The following is a 22,574-nucleotide window of genomic DNA, read 5'->3' on the forward strand; positions in this document are numbered from 1 at the left end:
AGCTGCTGTGAGGATGGAGCATGAAGCTCCAATTGCTGTGGGGCTAGAGCAAGAAGCTCCACCTGCCGTAAGGCTAGGTCTGGGGCCTGGGAGCTACTAGCCTCGCCTAGTGATGGCTGAGTGGTCGATGGAAGTGCCTTGGAGATCATATCCACTAAAGAATGTGCAATTGTTGTCTGCACAACCGTTTTTTCTTCATCATGTTCAATTGTAGAAACAGCAACTTGCTTACCCTTGTCCCGATGTCCCTCAGTATCCTCTACCAGTGCATCCTCATCTATTTACTCATCTTCTAAATCCCCCTCATCAGACTCCTCGGGATCTCTGGATCCCTCATCTAAAGGAACGTCAATGTGCACAGGAGGAGTTGGAGCCTTTGAGGTCTCAACACTCTATGCCTCTGGAGCTGTCATCAAGTTTGTTAAATCAAAGTCCATTCCTGGAATGGAAGTGCCGGCACCCTTGTCACCTTTTTTCGGGAAGAAGGGGGTCAAGTCAAACTCTAAATTTTGCATCTTTTGCAGCTCTGCTTTCAATTTATCAACATTCCTAAGCGTAGGCCTACCTCCAACCTTCATCCCGCTTGACCTTCTCAAGACGCACTTCAAAGTGCATTAGGCGATCCTCATAAGTTTTATGTTGTTGTTGAAGAACACTTACTGAGGATTGGACAGGGATCAATGCTTGCCGGATGAGGTTTGAGATTTCTTTTATCCACCGGTCTACCTTAGCATTGGCATGCTGAGCTAGTAGACCCATCCTGGAAAGAGCTGGTAAGGGGACCTACGACTGTGCAGTGGTATGTTGTGGAGTAGTTGTGGAGGTAGCTGGGGCCTAAGAGGTGTTAGGCAGTGCTGGGACCTCTGGTGCTGCTGAGTCTGCTGGAGGAGGAATTGAAGTCTCTAGTTGATTTGTAGTTTCCTTGTCTACTGCATCACTAATCCGAGTGATGTAAATATCTTTGAGAGCTTTCTCAAGTTTATCATGCTTTGGCATAGGAGGCACATTCACGGCTTTGTAGAGAGCAGTGATCAAACATGGGAAGGGAAGTGATGTTTGCTTCTGGTTTGCTCTAATCCCTAGCTCCCTGAATATAATCTCTCCCACATCAAGTTTTATGCCTGTCATGATGCACGCAATGAGGAGTGCCTTCTCAATGTTGATGTAAGTTTCATTCCTAGATGGAATCAGACGGGATGTGACAAAATTGAGCCAATATCGACCCTCCTGTCTGAGATCTTGCTTGTAAATCTTGTATTTAGGGTCAATCCACGCTGGTGTCCCCTTTTCTATGACAAAGGCAATCCAAGCACGCTCGTTGTTCTTGTTAGCTACCTTAGCCTCATACTCAACTGTGCCTGACCTTCACTCCTCAAAGAACAGGTCATTAATGGTTACGTCATCACAGAGCACTTGGACCACTCGAACTAGGACAGATTGTGCAAATATCCTATTTCCTTTATGCTCAGCAGTCCTTGATACACCATACAAAGTATAGAATTACCTCATAAGTGTCTCATTATATTCATCGGGGGCCTCAGTGAAGAATTCCCATTTCTCTTCTTGATGTTCTCGATCACATGAGGGTAGTGCTCTTGCAGCCCGTTTAGACTCAACTGCTTCTCCTCGAGAATCTTTCTCTTTGCTAGACCTTCTTTATACAGATTCATAGAGCCCGTGACTCCAAACCTGAGATTAAGATCCTCCCCCATTTTCCGTCGTGCCTCAGCTTGTAGGTCAACAAATGGCCTGAGGTCACTCTGTGCCTTCTCCTCTTCAGACAGGGAAGAGTGCTCAGAAGTATTGTGAATTGCTTGAGCCCATTGATGTTTGGTTTGTTGTGCTTGTTGGCTTGGAGTAGCAACCCATTTCTTTCCACGTGCGATCGATGATTGCATTGGAAGAGACTTCTTTGGTTCCATTCCTATTGATGAAACATTGTGTGAGTGGGTGAAATAGCATAGGAATTACATTGAGACAAAGTAAAGAAGTCAGTAGCTTATGCGATGGGTTATGCGATCGCATAACTACTATGCAGTTTGTAAACCCATCATAGATGTGCAAAACATAGAAGGCAAAAATAATTATGCGATTGCAAAAGCGACCGCATATTTAGTTATGCGGCCGCAAAGTGGTCGCATTTCTTCTCACCAGATGGGCTAATGGTCTGCCTCTATTTGTGGCACGTATGCGGAACGCATAAATGGTTTGCGATCGCAAACACGATCGCATAAACTTTTTGCAGCAGACCACCTAGGGATCTTTTGCGACAACTTTGCGGACCATAAACTAATTATGCGGCCCGCAAAGATTGCCTTCTTCATTGAAACAGTGCCCCCCTTTTTTTCAATATGCACACCCCACTCATATGTTCTTCACACCATATGCACATCACTCTCACATGCTTTCCTAAGACTACCTACTGAGATTCATCATTGTTGTTATAGGCCATTTAGTTGATTTAAGATGAGAGGGGTACTCAGACTTCCTCCATTTTGTTTCATCAACACTAACACTCACAGTCACTCAACCCAATTCCTTACCACGAGGTTCACCGTAATCATAGGGAATTAGGGGACCAAGGAAACGACCATGGAGCTCAGAATTTAAGAAGAAGAATGGATTACAATTACGAGAGTAGAAGAAAATCATACTAGAATTTGAGCAAGATTATGCAAGCCTGATATGCTTCATGTGATTTGGATTCCTTGCTTTGTGAGTAATTTTTATTTTTGATCTTTTCTCTTTTCTTTCCTTGCTTGTAATTTTTTTTTGTTATTTTGATATTTTTTACGTGTTAGTATGTGATAAGAATGAGGATGAAAATGCGGAAGGTTAGGGTTTAGTACCTATCGAGTTTGCAGTGCTTAAGTCCATCGCATAACACATTATGTGATCGCATATATGTTTTGCGATGGACTAATGACTGGGCAACCAAAACTAACTTTGCGATGCAGTATGCGATCGTAAAGTTGTTATGCGGGCCACATAAGTGAAAAACTTACTACATTTTTAAAAACCAAGTTGACCAATTTTTCTGCCTGTGCCTGCAATGATAATGTGGTTCGCATAGCCATTATGCGACCGCATAGTTGTCACCAACTTTGGACCTTTCTTTCCTTCAGTTTTCTCAACACTAAGATCTTGTTCATGATATTTTGGGACTACCTGCACTCTAACACACACATCAACCTACTCAATCTCAACTACATAAATGAAAAACTACAAAAGAGTGTTACCACACATAGGTTGCCTCCTAAAAAGCGCTTGATTTAACATCGGCACGACGTAGTTGACCCTTTTTGGGCTATTCATGGTGGGGACTGCTGTTGGACTATCCTTTAGAGCGAATTGTTCTATCAAGTGCCTTTATCTTGTTGTACCGAGGTAATGCTTGACTTGTTTACCATTCACTTTGAAAGTTCGAGTTCTAACCTCCGACTCCAGTTCAATAGCACCATAGGGGGACATACTCATAACTTTGAACGGGCCAGACCATTTGGACTTGAGTTTTCCCGGAAATAACTTAAGTCTTGAATTGAAAAGCATGACCACGTCACCGGAATTGAACTCCCGCTTCAAGATCTTATTATCATGGACAAACTTCATTCTCTCCTTGTACACGACTGCACTCTCATAGGCATGGAGATGGAATTACTCCATCTCATTGAGTTGTGTCATTCTCAGATTAGCGGCCTCGGCCTAGTCAAGATTCAACTTCTTCAATGCCCACATGGCTTTGTGTTCAAGCTCCACTAGCAAGTGACATGCTTTGCTAAAAACCAACCAGTATGGTGAAGTGCCAATGGAAGTCTTAAATGCTGTGCGATATGCCCACAACACATCATCTAGCTTCCTTGACCAGTCAGTCCTGTTTGCATTGACAGTTTTTGATAGGATGTTTTTGATATCCCTGTTAGAAAATTCAACATGACCACTCGATTGAGGATGATAGGGTGTGGCCACCTTGTGCTTTACACCATACTTATCAAGCAGCCCGGCGAAAGCCTTGTTGTAGAAATGAGAACTACCATCACTCAGGATGGCCCTTGGGGTACCAAACCACGTGAATATGTTCTTCTTCAAGAAGCGGTCACACTCCTTTCTTCATTGTTATGCAAGTCCATTGCCTCGAACCATTTGGATACGTAGTCCACAACCACCAAGATGTAGGTCATGCCATAAGAGCTCACGAAAGGGCCCATAAAGTCTATCCCCACACATCAAAGATCTCGACCTCCAGTACAAAATTCATAGGCATCTCATGTCTTTTGGATATTGACCCTTGTCTTTGAGATTGATCGCATGCCTTGACTATTTGATCTGCATCTTGGTAGATCAATGGACAATAGTAGCCACATTCAAGCACTTTTGCAGCTATTCGGTTTCCTCCATAATGACCCCTAATCGAAGAATCATGGCATGCTTTGAGAATTGGCATTACTTCATCTTCCGGAACACACCGCCAAATGATATTGTCAACACAAATTTGGAACATAAAATGTTCCTCTTAGTAGTATTGCCTACATTCTCAAAAGAACTTTTTCTTTTGATAAGTTTCCAATCCATCGGGAATAAGATCACTAACCAAGATGATAGCGATGTTGGCATACCAAGAAGCGAATGTGCTAGACAATGGCAATATGTGCTCATATGGAAAGGCATCATTGATCTCAAGGTCCTATTTTGGTCTCCCTGCCTCTTCAAGCCTAGATAGGTGATCCGCAACTTGATTTTCTGTCCCTTTCCAATCCTTGACTTTGAAGTCAAACTCTTGCAACAAAAGTACCCACCGAATCAATCTTGGTTTGGCATCCTTCTTTGCCATAATATAGAGAAGAGCAGCATGATCGGTGTAAACTATCACTTTGGACCCTAACAAATAAGCCCGAAACTTTTCAAAAGCATAGACAATGGAGAGAAGTTCCTGCTCAGTCACAGTGTAATTCATTTGAGCGTCATTGAGTGTCTTGCTTGCATAGTAGATAAGGTGAAGGATTTTGTTATGTTGTGACCAAGCACAGCCCCAATAGCTACACCATTAGCGTCATACATGAGTTCAAATGGAAGAGACCAATCGGGTGTGACAATAATAGGTGTTGTGGTGAGCTTTTCTTTCAATTCCTCAAAAGTTTTGAGACACTTCTCATCAAATATGAACTTTGCATCATTTTCAAGGAGTTTGCACATAGGATTTTTAATTTTTGAGAAGTCCTTGATAAAACACCTATAGAAGCCGGCGTGACACAAAAAACTTCGGACACCTTTTACTAAAGTGGGTGGAGGAAGCTTGGATATGATTTCGATCTTTGCCCCGTCAACCTCTATGCCTTGTTTGGATATTTTGTGTCCCAAAACAATGCCCTTGTCCACCATGAAGTGACATTTCTCCCAGTTTAGCACAAGGTTTGTTTATTCACATATTTTGAGAACTTGTCTAAGGTTGTCAAGATAATGCTCAAATGAATCACCCACCACAGAAAAGTCATCCATTAACACCTCCAAAAGTTCATCCACCATGTCCGAGAAGATTGATATCATGCACCGTTAGAAAGTAGTCGGGGCATTCCATAGCCCAAATGACATACGGCTAAAGGTAAATGTCCCATATGGGCATGTGAATGTTTTCTCTTAATCTTCCAATGTGATATTGATTTGGTTATAGCCGGAATATACATCCAAGAAGTAATAGAATGACCTTCCCGCTATCCGATCAAGCATTTAGTCAATAAAAGGCATAGGGAAATGGTCCTTGCACGTAGCACTGTTTAGCTTCTGGTAGTCCATGGAAACTCTCCATCTGGTCACTATTCTAATTGGTATGAGCTCATTTGTGTTGTTTTCAATCACAGTCATGCCTCCTTTCTTCGGCACACATTTCACCAAACTCACCCAAGAACTATCGGCAATGGGATAGACTACCCCGACATCTAACCACTTGATGATTTATTTCTTTACCACCTCTTGCACGGAAGGTTTTAATCTTCATTGATGCTTTACACTTGGTTTTCTCTAATGCTCCAATTGTATCTTGTGTTTACAAATTCAGGCGGGAATCCTTCAAATGTCCGCTATTGTCCACCTAATAGCTTGCACGTGCTCCCTCAAGACACTCAATAGTTGTTCTACTTGCACATCATTCAACAAAGAAGAAACGATTACCAGTAGAGTGTCATTAGAGCCAAGAAATTTATACCTCAAATGCGGTGAAAGTGGTTTGAGCTCAAGTTGCGGCGGCTCAATAATTGAAGGCTTGGCGGGAGGAGTAACTCTATTCTCTAAGTCAAGAGAAAGTTTCTTTGGAGCATAAGTGTAGGACCCAAGTCCTTCTAATGCATTCACCGATTCCATGTACCCCTACATGTCTTCACCATCAAAATTTACCAAAATAGCCGCCAATGCCTCAACAAGGCATTGTTTTTCCATCTTCATGTCAATTGCGTCTTCTACCTCATTAACAACATCAATGACTGAGATGCTTTCATATTTATGTGGTAACTTCATACCCTTGCTCGCTTGGAATGTAACCTTTTTTCATTAACTCGGAACTTGATCTCATTCTGTTTCGAATCCATAAGTGCTCTTCCAGTAGCAAAAAATGGTCTCCCCATGATTATAGGGATCTCTTTGTCAACAACACAATCAAGGATCACAAAGTCGGTGTGGAGGAGGAACTTTCCCACTTTCACAAGAACATCATCAAAAATTCCCACTAGTCTCTTTATTGAACGATCGGCCATTTGCAACCTCATAGTTGTAGGCCTCAGCATACCTAACCCTTCTTGCTTGTAAATAGAAAGAGGCATTAAGTTGATGCTAGCCCCATTATCACAATGAGCTCTTGCAAAGTCGCACGCCCCAATAGTGCATGGAATGGTAAAAGCTCCCGGGTCTTCTTTCTTTTGAACGGTGGTTTTTTCAATGATGGAACTAACCCGGTGAGTCACATTTACCACTTCATTCTTGGTGGTTTTCTTCTTGGTGATCAACTCTTTCAAATACTTAGCAAAACCCGAAATCTCTTGAAATTCTTCCACAAATGGAATATTTACCAATAATTGCTTGAGAATGTCATAGAACTTCTCGAGTTTGCTATCATCAACCCTTCTAGCAAGCCTTTGAGGGAGAGGAGGAGGTCTAAGAATTGGTTCTAGAGTTTTTGGCGTCTCTTTCACCTTTTCCTTAACCTCTTCCCGGTTCACTTCTTGAATTTTCAACTCTTCCAGGACCTTTTTAGATTCAACAACAATTGACACTTCAACTTATGCCTCAACTTCTTGTTCGGAATCTTCCACTTTGGCCACTTGTTTATTCTCTCTTTGAAGTACTTTTCCACTCCGAGTTGTAATTGCCATGCAATGAGAAGTTGGACTACTCCCGCTACCTTTTGGGTTTCAATTGTGTCACTTGGGAGTGTGCCTTTTTGCTTCGGATTTTGCTCTCTTGAAAGGTCTCTCATTTGCATCTCCAACTTTTGAATAGATGCGGTATGAGAATCGACAAGCTCGGTCATATTCCTCATTGAAGTGTTGGACCTGTCTTGATTTTGCAATACTCGCTCAAGCATGTTTTCCAACTTGGAATCATTTGAAGAACCTTCCTTTCAATGCGGAGAATTTGAATATTGCCCTTTCGGTGGAACATAAGGGTTTGAACTCCGATTTTTTGAGAAGTTGTTGTTGTTGTTACTCCAATTCCCTTTATTTGAACTACCTAGGTCATTTCTCCACTGTTTGTTGCCTTGCTCTTACGGGTTAGGCCTCCATTGGTTTTGTTGTCTTGAACCTTGGTATTGCTGCCTTTGATAACCTCCTTGAGAGTTGTTAACATTATTTGCTTCCTCATAATCTTCATTTGATGTGGGTTGAACATCTTTCATCAAATTCACCTTTTTTGTTTGGCTTTTAGTGAACATCTTTGTCAACACATTGATGTTGGTGGCAAGCCCGGCAATTACTTGATCTCTTTCTTGGTTCTCCTTAATCTTGTTGGTCAAAGAAGGAGTACCATATGCAATTCCACCCGTGGTGTCTTCTGAGTGCCATGCTTGGTTATGTTTTGCTATTTTGTTAAGGATTTTTGTGATCCTCACAAATATTTTATCCATAAAAGATCCATCAACTGCATTCTTGGCTATAGATTGGTTCATAGCATACAAACCCATATAGAATTTCTCCAACAAGATAGAATCCGGAAAACCATGATTCGGCGACCTCACCAAATATAACTTGAATCGATCCCATGCCTCATGTAGATGTTCTCCCGGTAATTGCTTGAAAAAGGAAATTTTATCCCGGAGCTCAGATTTCTTGCTTTGCGGGAACCATTTAGCTAGGAATGCTTGGACAAGTTTGTATGGAATTTGGTGGTATATTTTGAATCCATTTCCTCGCCTCTCCATTCAGTAAGTACTTGAACACCCTCAATCTTAAGGCATCATTTGAGATGTTGTTCGGCTTGTGCATCGCACACACACCCAAGAAGGTTCTGAGATGTTGTATCGGATCATCATCGGTGAAATTTATGAAAAACCCCTCTGCTTTGAGCATTAGGATTAAACTGTATTCCACCTTCAAAGTGGCGGCGTCTACTCTTGACGGTACAATAGCATTTGTATCCTCAATATACTCATCTATGTCCGCAAAAGGATTTTCCTCTTATTCATGTTCGGCGACGTTTTCCTATCAACACCAAGCAAAACAAGCAAAGTGTGATGGAATAGAAGAAGATGTAATGTAAAGCACACACTAATTAGTAATTTCAAAACCGTATTCCTCGGCAACGGCGCCAAAATTTGATACGCTCAAGTTACACTTTAATTAAATCATGTAAGGTGGTCGGTGTCACATATAATAACCCAACAAGGTTTGGGTCAAATCTCGTAGGGAATAGGTGTAAAAAGGTTACTTGAGTAGTGTGAAACTTGACTTAAGTCGTAAGTCTATTCTGTTAGCTTAACAGTAGAATGATATAATTGTGATTTAACAATATAACTAATTTTGTTGTAAGAATGTGATTAATTTGATTAAGGAAACAAAGGTTGTATCCCCATTAATGAAATGTAACGCTATCGGTGTTAATATGATATATTTCTAATGGAAGGTCCTTTGATATGCAAATGGTTTCTAAATGACTACCCAATATTTTCTAATGGTTGGGGTAGTATTTTCTCTTTATGATTTTTTCAAGATTTAAAGTCTTGAGTTATTGATATTCATTTCCACCAAATCCTAACCCACTTTTCCAAGTAAAGAAAGAGTAAAATGGAATAAGTTAATATTTGCAACCACCAACCTTAAATAAAGCACAAGAAATGAATAAATATCAACCAACCATTATATATATATATATATATATATATATATATATATATATATATATATATATATATATATATATATATATATATTCAATGTTAAATACCCATTAACGTTATACCCATTTAGGGTCCACAACCTTAGTATTTAAAACTAGCTACTCATATTAAAATACAAAAGCAAAGCAATAAATAAAGTTATAAAGTTTACAAAAGTGCAAGATTCTCTCTTCACGAGCTTCCAAATTAATGAAGTATCCAATTCTCTCAATGTCGGCCCTCGACTTCATGACCCAAAAAAACCCTAGTTATTCTTTTTATAGTGGACCAAAATTCATGGTCAAAATCGGAAAAAATTACCCCTACAGACAACTTCTGCAACCGCATAATGGTCGCAGACCATGTATGCAGTCCGCATAACCTTTATTCTCGTCGCATAGTTGTAAATCACTAGTCTCAGGCTTCCACTGTGTATGAATTCTGCGGTCCGGATATCTGTTATGCGACCGCATTTTCCCATCGCACATGTGTTGAGAAGCTTCTTCAATTGGAATTGTGCGGTCATTATGCGGCTCGCAAAAGTGTTATGCGACTGCATATTTTTCTCTTTATTTGGCCAACACTCTGCTTCAGTTTGTGGTAATTATGCGGTTCGCATTTGACTTTTGCGGTCGCATACTTGCAGCATTTCTGTCCTTTTGTCACTTTTTGACTTCTTTTCCATGTTTTTGGGTCTTCAAGTCTCATGCACTACAAAACAACCAAACTTGATAAGAATTAACTAAAAATTCATTAAAAGACAAGCTAAAAATCTAAGTATTTGGTATCAAAAGTGCCGAAATTCTATGGCATATCATGCATAAGTACTCGTCACCTCACATATACGTTGTACCCAACATCTAAACATGTAGCAAATAGACAAAAAAATCTTAATCCCTCAAGTCAAAGTTTACCACGACACTTACCTCACTCCAAGGATCAACTCAAAACTCAACTACAACTTTTCTCTTTCAAACAAGGCTCCAAACCAATAGAATCTTGCAAATTACAAACCAAACGATTCACATTAAGGCTTAGGAACTACCCACGATTGAAAATGATTCAATTTAGGTCATTATTGAAAAAGTTAACAAAAGTGAACTCCAGGGCCCGCTTGGTCCAAACCCGAAATTTGGACCAAATCCCGATTACCCATTCACTTCCGAGCTCGGTTATGTAATTCATCTTGAAATCCGACGTCAATTTGAGGTCTGAATCCCAATTTTACAAAAATCCATAATTCTACCAGAACTCCTAATTTCCACCATGAAAACACTAGATTTTAGGTTAAAAACTTATGAAATGTAATGAAAGATTGAAAGAAAATAGGTTTAGAATAACTTACCAATCAATTGGAGAAGAGGAGTTCTTTGAAAAATTACCTCTAGGGTTTTGTAGTTTTGAAAATTTAAAGAATGAACAAAAATCTAGTCTAACTCCTATTTGTTCAGTTGGAGATGTCGCATTTGCGACCAGGAGTTCGCATTGTGAATCCCCGCAAATGCGAAGAACACCTTGCAATTGAAAAATTCACGCACCTCTACTTTCATAGCATTTGCGATGAAATGTTCGCAAATGCGAACTCTGGCCTCCCCGCAATTGCAACCTCATGAACACAAATGCGAACCCTTGCTGACTTAGGAACTCTTTGCAAATGCAAAGAAGTTGTAAATGCAAGCCTGGAAGAATTTGGGATGTTCACAAATGCGAACACTGATCTCACAATTGCGAGATCAGAGACCAGTACCAGAAATTGCAGAACACCAGCTGAGTTTTAAGTCTAAACCACAGCGTAGCCTATCCGAAACTCACCTGAGCCCTCGGGGCTCTAAACCAAATATGCACACAAGTCCAAAAATATCATACGAACTTGCTCGAGTAATCAGATAGTCAATTTAACACCTAGAACTATGAATTGAGCATCAAATCAAAGGAAATTTTCAAGAAAACTCATGAACTTCTATTTCACAACTAGACGTCCGAATCATGTCAACCAATTCCGTTTCTCACCAAATTTGATAGACAAGTCATAAATATAGTAATGAACCTATGCCGAGTTTCGAAACCAAAATATGGACCCGATATTAATAAAGCCAAACATTGGTCAAATTTCAAAGCCATCAAGCCTTTAAAATGTCAAATTTCAACAAAGTGTAATAACTCGGGATAGGGACTTTAGAATTCAATTCCGAGCATGTAGCCAAGTCCCAAATCACGATACGGACCCATTAGGACCATTAAAATACGAATCCGAGTCAGTTTTCTCAAAACGTTGACCGAAGTCAACTCAAATTGATTTTAAGACAAAAATTTCATATTTTTCTCAGTTCTTTTAACATAATATCTTTCCAAAAAAACATCCAGACTGGCATGAAAATTGAGGAGGTCTAAGATGAGGTGTTTAAGGCTTCAAAGTACATAATTAGGTTCTAAAATATAAGATGATCTATCAGGTCATCACATTTGGTAGGCCCTCCCACTCCATAACTATTGGGAATATAGGATAATCAAGATCTTTATGCAATCTTTCATTCTCTAATAGAGCCCAATACTTATCCTCAGTCCCTTGGAGGTATTTAAGATAACTCCGTGCATGATGAATGTCTCGTGTCTTTTCCATCTCTAATATCTCCTTCATCAAATGCATAATAACTTCTGGTTCGTCTATGTGTGTTGAAGTTAGGAACATTGCAGACAATGCTTGTGGTACAGCTAGTCTACACCAATGATATAATGCTTCATAATAGCACCTTTTTGAGTATAGGGGAACCCACTATAGGTTTTCACCCCAAATTGGTGCATATGCATGCTTTTTAGAATACGCCTCCCCCTCAATAATGTGCCCTGTAATTTTTAGATCTATATGTGTATTGATGGGTTTATTTTCTTAGTGACGTAAAATACCATACCATTTATCATCTACCAAATCAGTATAGTAACCTAGCATGTTCTTTTCAAGAAAGGGATCGATTGTGTTTTGACCCATGCCATGTGGATCGTTTGAACTACCTTAACCCCTTTGCCTCTTCTTAAACTATTTATTAAATGTAAGTGGTGTTTTAGAAAGGCTTCGTTAAATGAATAACTAGAAAAAACAAATTGAGTTCTACTTAACAAAGACGAAAATGGAGGTAGTTCAATGTGAAGCATGTACAATATGCGTTATTAAATGCATGCCTTGTGTTGTCAACCTGAAAAGTCCTATACACACTTGTACCATAATGATTCTTTTACTAGTTCAACATGACGCATCTACAATATGTGTTATGCAGCAGCTCAGAAAAATAGTACAAATTAAATGCATGCATTGTCTTATCAATCTGAAAAGGCCTATACGCACCTGTACCATAATGATTCCTTTACTAGTTCAACATGACACATCTACAATATGCGTTATGCAGCATCTCAGAAAAATAGTATAGATTAAATGCACGCCTTGTCTTATCGATCTGAAAAATCCTGTATGCACTTGTACCATAATGATTTCTTTACTAGTTCAGCATGGAGCATGTACAATATGCGTTATGCAGCAATTCAAAAAAGCAATACAAATTAAATGCATGCCTTGTCTTGTCAATTTGAAAAAGGCATGTACACACTTGTACGTAATTCAACTGGCAGACCTCGACGACTCATTAAAAGTCAGTCTGAGTGAGGCACGCGATTGTGCATTGATGTAGTGAGTGATCCCTAATAAACTACTAGAAATCATCAATGTGTCGCGGGTGGAAGTTTTGGGCTAAGCAACTCATCCCATATATGTGATAACCTATGGCCCGCCTGAAGCATAAGTAGCTCACGAGAAACTGGTCCAGGATGAACAGTCAGGCGATCCATAATGATGTATATACATTGAATAATTAATTAAATGTATGTTCTCTTTACTCGTTTAAGGTCTCGAGATATCTTGAAATATTTTATTGATTAATTTCGGACGAAGTACTATTAATTATTTATTTAATTCATAACTTTTTATATTATTGATTATTTTGATATGAAGTTGTCACGATAAAAAATCCACTAATCATGATGGCACCTAATCCAACCCGCTAGGTAAGCCAACTATACTATCTAATTCCCATAATATTTAATAAGGTAGTTTAAAACAGAGAACTATCTAAATCTTATACACTTTCCCAAGGACTGGTAGTATAAATTATGAGCTTCTAAAAATAAAATTTACAAAGTTGATATGAAGTAAATACATCTTCAGTTTGAAAAGTACATAAACAGAGTTTTATAAATCTACGGCTACCAAGAACAAGAGGCAGCGACAACAGGAATGCAGGTACATCTTCAAATCCAGCAACCATCGAATACAGCAACAACAACAGACAACATCTGCACGCAATATGCAGAAGTATAGTATCAGTACAACCGACCCCATGTACTGGTAAGTAACAAACCTAACCTTAGGTTGAAAGTAGTGACGAGCTGGAACATAGGTCGGGTCCAATACCAATAGCCAACAACACTTCATAACAACGTAGAGCATATAAATGAGGAAGTAACTCAGAGATAAAATGCTCATCTTTTTCACATTATTTTGAAAATAGTTTCGCTTTTCAAGAATATCAGTGAAACTCAAATCCTTTACCAAAATCGTCGTAAAATATGAGATAGTTTGAAAACTGCAATTTTTCTAAAAATCATTTTCACAATAAATAAGATGTTTCATTTTCTTTCCAGATAGCAAGTGTGAAATACCTCTCTATGCCATATATCAATGTGTGTAAAAGTCATGAATGACGTGATAACATACATCATGAGGAAAAATGCATCTCTATGCCCGTATGTCATGTGTGCATGCCAATGTCATATATCTTAGAGAAGAATCATGTACTCATACTCTCAGAGTACTCAATCTCACTGTCTCACGCTTTCTACTTATCATGTTCAACCATTCGGTACTATATATGGACCATTTGGCCCAGGGAAGATCCATCCCAAAATATATACATCACTAACCATCAGTCACTCAGTACCGAGGAAGGCCAATCCGGCCCTATGGAGAAGATCCATCTCCAGGTATATAAATGCTTCGAACAATATCCATGTCCAGGGAAGATCAATCCCTCAATATAATCAACTGCGCTCACTAGGGGTGTGTACAGACTCCGGAGGATCTCCTTCAGCCCAAACGTTATCACAAGCCAGATCCAGGCATAAATCAATATAACATGCTGCGGCGTGCAGCCCTATTCCATAACTGTCACTCATAATCAGGCTCTCGGCCTTACTCAGCCATCAATCTCTCCAGTCTCACCCATGGGATCACAATGTCATAAAGACCAACCTGAAACAATGATATGATGTACTAATGAAAAATAACTGAGACTGAGACATGATATATATGCATAAATATAACTGAGTACGAAATATCAATGAAAACTAGTAGGATGGCAGCAAGAAATGACCACTATGGGTCCCAAAAGTATTAGCATAAAGCCTAAACATGATATCTAGCATGATTAAAAGCTCAATTACTTTATCACATGGTGAAAACACAGATATCAACAAGATAGGGCCATTATACAGTGTTATGGAAAACAATAGAGTCACAATTCACATGGTGCACGCCCATACACCCGTCACTTAGCATGTGTGTCACCTCAACACCAATCACATAACACATAATTCGGGGTTTCATACCCTCAGCACTATGTTTAGAAGAGTTACTTACCTCGAACAAGCCAATTCCAATAACGAGCAAGCCAAACGATGGTCTAAAATGCCATCTCGTGCCTTCCGACCTTTGAACAACTCGAAACTAACCAAAAACAACTCAAATACATCAAACAATGCTCAAGGAACCAATCCCAATTGAAAAAGGTCGAATCTTTAATCAAAAGCCCAAAATCGACCAAAATGTCCAACCCGGATCCGCACCTCAGAACCCGAAAAAAATCCCAAAATGCGACAATCCATTTAATTATGAGTCCAACCATACTAATTTTACTCAAATACGACTCCAAATTGATGTTCAAAACTTAAAAATTCACTTTATGAAACTTTAGGCAAAACCCCCAAATTTCACTTCGAAATCATCAATCAAATCCCAAAAACGAAGATGGATTCATGAAATATAACCAAAACTGAGTAGAGAACACTTACCCCAATCCATATGGAAAAAGTCGCCTCCAAAATCGCCCATATCCGAGCTCCCCAACTCAAAATATGACCAAATGAACAAACCCTTATTTCATATTTTTTTCTGCCAGATATTCTGCCTCATTTCTCATGCCAAAAAATCTCGAAACTCACTTTTTATGCCTCCAATGGATTCCTTGTAAACTTTTAGTCAAGTTAGACTTTTGAATCACTCCATTTGACCTAATAATGAAGGAGATATATTGGTTTCTTTTTTCTTAACATAAAAGGCATGAACTTATATTACTTAAAACACATTACAAAACATGGAGATAGTCTTTAGGGCATTACTATTGCCCATACTTGCTAAATAAGTACATACACTGGTAGAGATTTTCTTAACACTATTACATATTTCATGCTTGTTCCTCAACACTTCTTGTTCAACAAAATAAGGTGGACGAGTATGGTAGAAACACTTGGTAGAGGAGGGGTGATTGATTGTTTCCTTTGCCATCAGGTGTGCCACTTCATTACCTTCCTTGAAGTTATGTGATAACTAGGTATTATGGTGCATTTTACACTCCTTCTTGCTTAAGTTTTGATTATAAATGTGTACGAAATAGTCCCAAAGGCTAACAAGTTGTACTTGATTGCAGGTTTGATCAACAAGGTGACAAGGTGTCAAAAACCAGCTCAAAAAGGAGTGAAACTTGCATAAGTACCAAAACAAGACCAAGCTCAGTCAAAACAAGCCAGTACAGCCGCACACTATTCTGTGCGATCAGCAAAAGTGAAGTTCAGAGAGGTTGCTTTTCAGGCCATAAGGTAATGCGGCCGCAAAGGGTTTTGTGCGGTCCGCATTGGGTTCACCGTGGCCGCACTCGATTTCGTGCAGTCCGCAGAGCCAATGTTTAGAGAGTTGTCAGTTTGAAGGTTGAAGCCCAATGCGGTCCGCGGTCCATTTTGTGTGAACCCCAATAGAAGCCATTGTGGCCACACTTGACTTTGTGCGGTCTGCATTGCCCAAGTTTAGAGAGCTGATTATTCAAGCCTAGAGCCTTAGTGTGGCCGCACTTGATTTTGTGCGGTCCGCACTAACCCCGCAGGGGTAATTTTGTCCAGAATTTTTAGCTTAGTATAAATAGCTTCTTTTCCCATTTTTAGGTCATCAGATAGTTTTGTACTCAGAGGTGCGCTCGTGACTTCATTTCATTTACCTATTTTGAGTAAGTTTAGCTTAATTTCAACATTGAATCTTCAAGTTTAATTTAGCAATTAATTATTATGAGATTTTCTTCATCTATTGCTCTGTTTTCTTCTCTAATTATGAGTAGCTAGACCCATAAGCTAGGGTTGTGGCTCAATCCTAGTGTGGGTAATTGATGGGTCTTGTGTTTTAGGGCTTGAATGACTATGGGTGTTTGATATTTCGACTAATTTTATGTTTAATTGTTGAATTAGTGGTTGCAAACACTAGTTATTGTTTAGTTGACTTTGACTCTTCTTTAGAAAGAGAGCCTAAGTCTCTGAAATTGGTCCAACAATGAATTGGGGCGTACTCAAGAGATTGATAGCCCCAATTAAACGGTTAAACCTAGAGATAGTAATACTCGACTTGTACCTCAATTGCTTGCACAAAATTGCATACCCAATTGGACTTGAGAAAGTCAATTAGGGAAAAATCAGTTGAACCACCGAGAGGTATAGAGTGAGTGGAATCGTGCAATGGTTATGTCATACTCCCCAAATATGACAATCTAGCCTTAGACTCAAGAATCTGTTAATTAACCACCTAGGAGAAAGTCACTACCCTAGTGCCTTTTATCTATTTGATCAATTCTCAATAGTCTAATCTTAGCTTTATTTAGAATAATTTAGCATCGTAGTATTATACAATTAGAAGTAAAATCAAAACCCAAAATGTTGAGAAACGTAATTTGGAACAAATACACAACTCCACTTTAGATAGACACTCAACTCCAATATCTAGCTCCTTGTGGAAATCGATCCCGACCTCATCAGGTAAAAGCTGCTTCGATCTCTCTCGCTACTCAATAGTAGTGCAGGGTTGGCCTCGATCAACTTTTCCGCGCCGTTGCCGGGGAGCTAATGGTTTTGGCTATCTATCTATCTATCTAGTTTTGTGTATTGTTCTTCTTTTCTTCTTTGTTACTAATTTGTTTGTGTCACAACTTCAGGTACAAAATGACAGCGAATGCTAATGACCCTCTTGGAAATGTGATTGCGGGGGAGGAGGTAGATGATGTCAGAGATGATGAGGTGCCTCTTGTACCTCAAGGACAACGTAGAGGCTGCCAGGCCAATGCTAATGGCAATGACAATATTCCAGACCCTCCTCCACCACCCCCAAGAGTGGCTCCTAGAGTGTTTCCGAACCAAGGCTATGCAAGTGCTATTATCCCACCCCGAATCTGGGTAAGCAATTTTCAAATAACCAATGTGATGCTGACATTGTTGGAGCAGCGTGGGTATTTCACGGGCGCTGCCAATCAAAATGCTTATAAACATCTCAAGGAGTTCGTGGATACCTGTTGGGGAGCAAGCAAACTAATGTGTCCGAAGATGCAGTACGGTTGAGACTCTTCCCATTCTCACTTAGAGGGAAGGCACTGGATTGGCTTGAGCGACTTCCCAACCATTCCATCACTACTTGGGATGATTTGGCGGACAAGTTCATTGCAAAAATTATCTCATCGAGTCATATGGCTACATTAAGAGATGAGATCTTGGCTTTCAAACAGGAGCCAACCGAACCTTTGCATGAGATTTGGGAGCGCTATCGAAAAATAGTGAAGGAATGCCATAACAATGATATCAACATCATCACTCAAAATTTGCTTTTGTTTGGAGGCATTCACATCACCGCCTCGTCCACTCCTTGTAGTTACTGCCATAACATGATTGTTCCCACCCTTCGGGTTCACTACCGTGTCACTTGGTAGAGCACCCTTAGGGCGAGTGTTCAAGGACTATGAGATTTAGCCCAACTGAACCTCCAAATTCCTAATTGAAGTATTGTGGGAAGACAACTAAGCATCGGAATCCGCACTCTTTTTCATCATTTGTTTGAACATCTTTTCAATTCTCCCCATATCATTGCTAAAAGAACTAGGACCTTGGGATGGAAATGGGGGTGGATTGTTTGGTTGTTGGTACATTGGTGGACTTTGAAAGCCTTGCCCCGATTTCCTTGGTTGCCATTATTCCATCCACCTTGATTGTTGTTACCACCCCAATTGTTGTTATTATCATTCCAATTTCCTTGATTGTTTTGATTGTTGTTCAGATTACCCCAATTGTTGTTTTGATTGTCGTTCCCCCAATTACCATTGCCTTGTTGTTGTTGATTGCCTCAATTGCCTTGGGGCCTCCATTGTTGTAGGTTGGAAGAATTTCCCCTTTGGCCTTGATAATTATTCACGTACTGCACCTGACCATCAAAACCATCATCTTGAAATCCACCACAATCATTGTCAAATTGCTCCGGATTCCCTTGGTTTTGTTGACCTCTTTGTCTTCTTTTGTTGACAAGTATGTTGACACCCTCCATAGCATTCACTTGGTGAGAATTTTGAACTTGTTGCAACTATGCCTTTGCTAGTTGGTTCATAGTAGTTGTCAGTTCAGCTATAGCCTGCCCATGATCATGTAACTCCTTGTGCAAATGAGTAATCGTAGGGTCACCCTGGGGCACATTGGCTCTACTTTTCCAAATAGAAGAAGTGTCAGTCATCTCGTCAAGAATGTCACAAGCCTCATCATAAGATAACTTCATGAAGTTGCCCCCAGCAAGTTGGTTCACTATGTATTGATTTATTGTAATAATGCCCTGGTAGAAAGTCTATTGGATCATCGCCTCGGTTGCCCAATACCCAAAGTCTTAAAAACTGAGTAGGGCATCAAGTTGATACTAGCCCCCAAATCACATAAAGCCTTAGCAAAGTCTACACTCCCAATGGTGCAAGGACTGGTGAAAGCATCGGGATCTTCAAGCTTCGGGGCCATTAAATGCACTATTGCACTAACTTGGTGAATCATCTTTATAGTTTCACAATCCATGGACTGTTTCTTTGTAACCAAGTCCTTCATGAATTTAGCATAGCCCAGTATTTGTTCAAGAGCCTCCACCAAAGGCACATTAATGAATAAGCTCTTTATCATGTCAATGAACTTTTTAAACTTATTTTCATTTTTCTGCTTCGCGAGGCTTTGAGGATAAGGTGGAGGTAGCCTTGGCAAAGGAGCCTTAGCTTTAGGCACAATCGGCTCCGGCATGTCTATTACGTGTTCCCTAGATGGGTTCACATCATTTTGAGTTTCCACCTCGGTATCTTGAATGTCGATCCTCACTTCATCATTCACATTCTCATCAATCACATTTTCAACTAACAAAGGAATTTCATCTTGACTTCCATGAGATTGCAAATGGCGGATAGAACGATGAAGAAACTATTTGGTATTATTGATGATGTGCTTGTCCGGGTGGATAAATTTATCTTGCCAGCTAACTTTGTGATCTTGGATTATGAGGTGGATTATGAAGTTCCTAATATTTTGGGGAGACCTTTCCTTGCTACTGGGAAGGCCTTAGTTGATGTGGAAGCAGGGGAATTCACCTTCCGGGTGGGTGATGAAAAAGTGGTCTTTCATGTGTGCAAGTCAATGAAGTAGCCCAACAGTTTTGAGGTGTACTCTTTTGTGGACCTTGTCACGGCAGTGATAGTTGATGATACCAGTGCAATGATCAATGTGGAGGACCCTTTGGAGGCTGTATTGTTGAATCTTTATGTCAATGATAATGAGGGCCGAGTGGAGTGTGTGAATGCTTTACATGGGATGGGCTCTTACTCTTATGAGCTCAGGAAACTATCTTTGGACCTCGAGAATAGGAAGACTCCACCAACAAAACCTTCAATTGAGGAGCCTCCGATATTGGAATTGAAACTGTTGCCTCCACACCTCAAGTATGAGTTCTTAGGCCCTAGTTCTACTTTGCCAGTTATTATTTCTTCTTGTCTTACTAACATGCAGGTTGCTGCCACATTGGTGATGCTTCAAAAGCAGAAAAAGGCAATTGGATGGACTTTAGCTGATATTCAGAGGATAAGCCCCGCATTCTGTATGCAAAAGATTATTCTGGAAGATGATGCAAAACCCTCCTTGGAACATCAAAGAAGGTTGAACGAAGCAATGCAAGAAGTTGTGAAAAAGGAGGTGATCAAGTGGTTGGATGCCGGAGTTGTGTAACCATCTCTGATAGCTCTTGAATTTTGCCAGTACAATGTGTACCAAAGAAGGGTGGCATGAACGTGGTTGCAAATTCACAAAATGAGTTGATTCCTACCAGAACTGTCACCAGTTGGAGGGTATGCATGGACTACCGCAAGCTGAATAAAGTGACCCACAAGGATCATTTTCCATTGCCTTTTCTTGATCAGATGTTAGACTGACTTGCTGGGCGTGCCTTCTACTGTTTCTTGGATGAGTATTCTGGATACAACCAAATCTTGATTTCTTTGGAAGATCAGGAGAAGACCATATTCACTTGTCCATATGGCACCTTTGCCTTTTCTTGGATGCCTTTTGGGTTGTGTAATGCACCGGCTACATTTCAGCGGTGTATGATGGCCATTTTTGCCGATATGGTGGAAGATATTCTAGAGATGTTCATGGATGACTTCAGTTTTATGGGTGATTCATTTGATGAGTGTTTGAAAAATCTTGATAGAGTTTTGGCCCATTGTGAAGAAACCAATCTTGTTCTCAATTGGGAGAAATGCCACTTTATGGTGGAAGAGGGCATAGTTCTTGGGCATAAAATTTCAAAGCATGGTATTGAGGTAGATAAAGCAAAAATTAATGTGATTTCAAGGCTCCCTCCTCCTACCTCTGTCAAGGGAGTTAGAAGTTTTCTTGGGCATGTGGGGTTCTACCAGAGATTTATCGAAGACTTGTTGAAGGTAGTGAATCTCTTATGCAAGTTATTAGAAAAAGATTCCAAGTTCGTGTTTGATGAAAAATGTATGCAAGCCTTTGAACTTCTCAAGCATAAGTTGACCACCACTCCTATCATTACCGCACCTAATTGGAGCTTGCCCTTTGAGCTCATGTGTGATGCGAGCGATGTTGTGATTGGGGCAGTTTTGGGTCAAATAATGAACGAAATATTTCATATGGTGTACTATGAGAGCAAGACAATGAATGATGCTCAAGTGAACTACATGGTGACCGAGAAAGAACTTTTGGCCATTGTGTTCGCAATGGAAAAATTTCAGCTATATCTTATGAGTGCCAAGGTCATAGTCCATACCAATCATGTTGCACTCCAGTACTTGATGACGAAGAAGGATTCCAAATCTAGACTGATGCGTTGGGTCTTGTTACTTCAAGAGTTTGATTTAGAGATTGTGTACCGGAAAGGTTGTGAAAACCAAGTGGTAGACCACTTGTACCACTTGGGGGAGGAGGGGAGGCCTCGTGATGGCCTAGAGATCAATGATTCATTTTCCAACGAACAACTCTTTTCGGTGTCGGTGAATGGTATGCCATGGTTTGCGGACGTTGCTAATTTCCTTGTAACTGGTATTATCCTGTGTGAGCTCTCTTCTAACCAAAGGAAGAAGCTCAAACAGGATAGTTTGGATTTCTATTGGGATGAGCTGTACTTGTTCAAGATTTGCACGGATGGTATGATCTGAAGGTGTATCCCAGAGAAGGAACAATTGAGTATCTTAGAGGCTTGCCATTCCTCACCCTATGGTGGTCATCATTGTGGGATGAGGATTGCCTCGAAAGTTCTTAGTTGTAGGTTTTATTGGCCAACGTTGTTCAAAGATGCGGGTGATTTTGTGAAGAGATGCGACGAATGCCAAAGAGCGGGTGGAATTTTGAAGAAAGATGAGATGTCTCTCAATACCATTCTTGAAGTGGATATCTTTGATATATGGGGCATTAATTTCATGGGCCCATTTGTTAGCTCTTGTGGGAACACATACATTCTTGTGGCAGTTGACTATGTTTCGAAGTAGGTTGAAGTCGTGGATTTACCTAACAATGAGGCCCAGAGTGTTGTTGTATTTCTCAAGAAGAGCATTTTTACAAGGTT

General features: G+C 40.0%; 1 protein-coding gene and 1 non-coding gene across 2 annotated transcripts; one reads left to right on the top strand and one right to left on the bottom strand.

Annotated features, from left to right (window-relative positions):
- Nucleotides 1–6,500: 6,500 nt before the first annotated feature.
- LOC138885618 (uncharacterized) lies at nt 6,501–7,567 on the bottom strand. The gene is made up of 2 exons (XM_070166584.1): nt 7,385–7,567; nt 6,501–7,229 (listed from the first exon to the last, which is right to left on the bottom strand). The coding sequence occupies exons 1-2, from the start codon at nt 7,565–7,567 to the stop codon at nt 6,501–6,503; spliced, it is 912 nt and encodes a 303-aa protein (XP_070022685.1).
- A 628-nt stretch (nt 7,568–8,195) lies between these two features.
- On the top strand, nt 8,196–8,302 carry LOC138886591 (small nucleolar RNA R71). Its single transcript, XR_011405641.1, has one exon. It is a non-coding gene; the product is annotated as a small nucleolar RNA R71 (small nucleolar RNA).
- Nucleotides 8,303–22,574: the final 14,272 nt, after the last annotated feature.

Source organism: Nicotiana sylvestris, chromosome 2, assembly GCF_000393655.2.
Source record: "Nicotiana sylvestris chromosome 2, ASM39365v2, whole genome shotgun sequence".
Taxonomy (NCBI): Eukaryota; Viridiplantae; Streptophyta; class Magnoliopsida; order Solanales; family Solanaceae; genus Nicotiana; species Nicotiana sylvestris.

Coding starts and splice junctions, on each gene's coding strand:
- LOC138885618 (XM_070166584.1), bottom strand. CDS start 7,567: ATGCTTGAGCGAGTATTGCAAAATCAAGACAGGTCCAACACTTCAATG. Junction 7,230..7,384: donor ACACAATTGAAACCCAAAAG/GTAGCGGGAGTA, acceptor GAATCTAAAAAG/GTCCTGGAAGAGTTGAAAAT.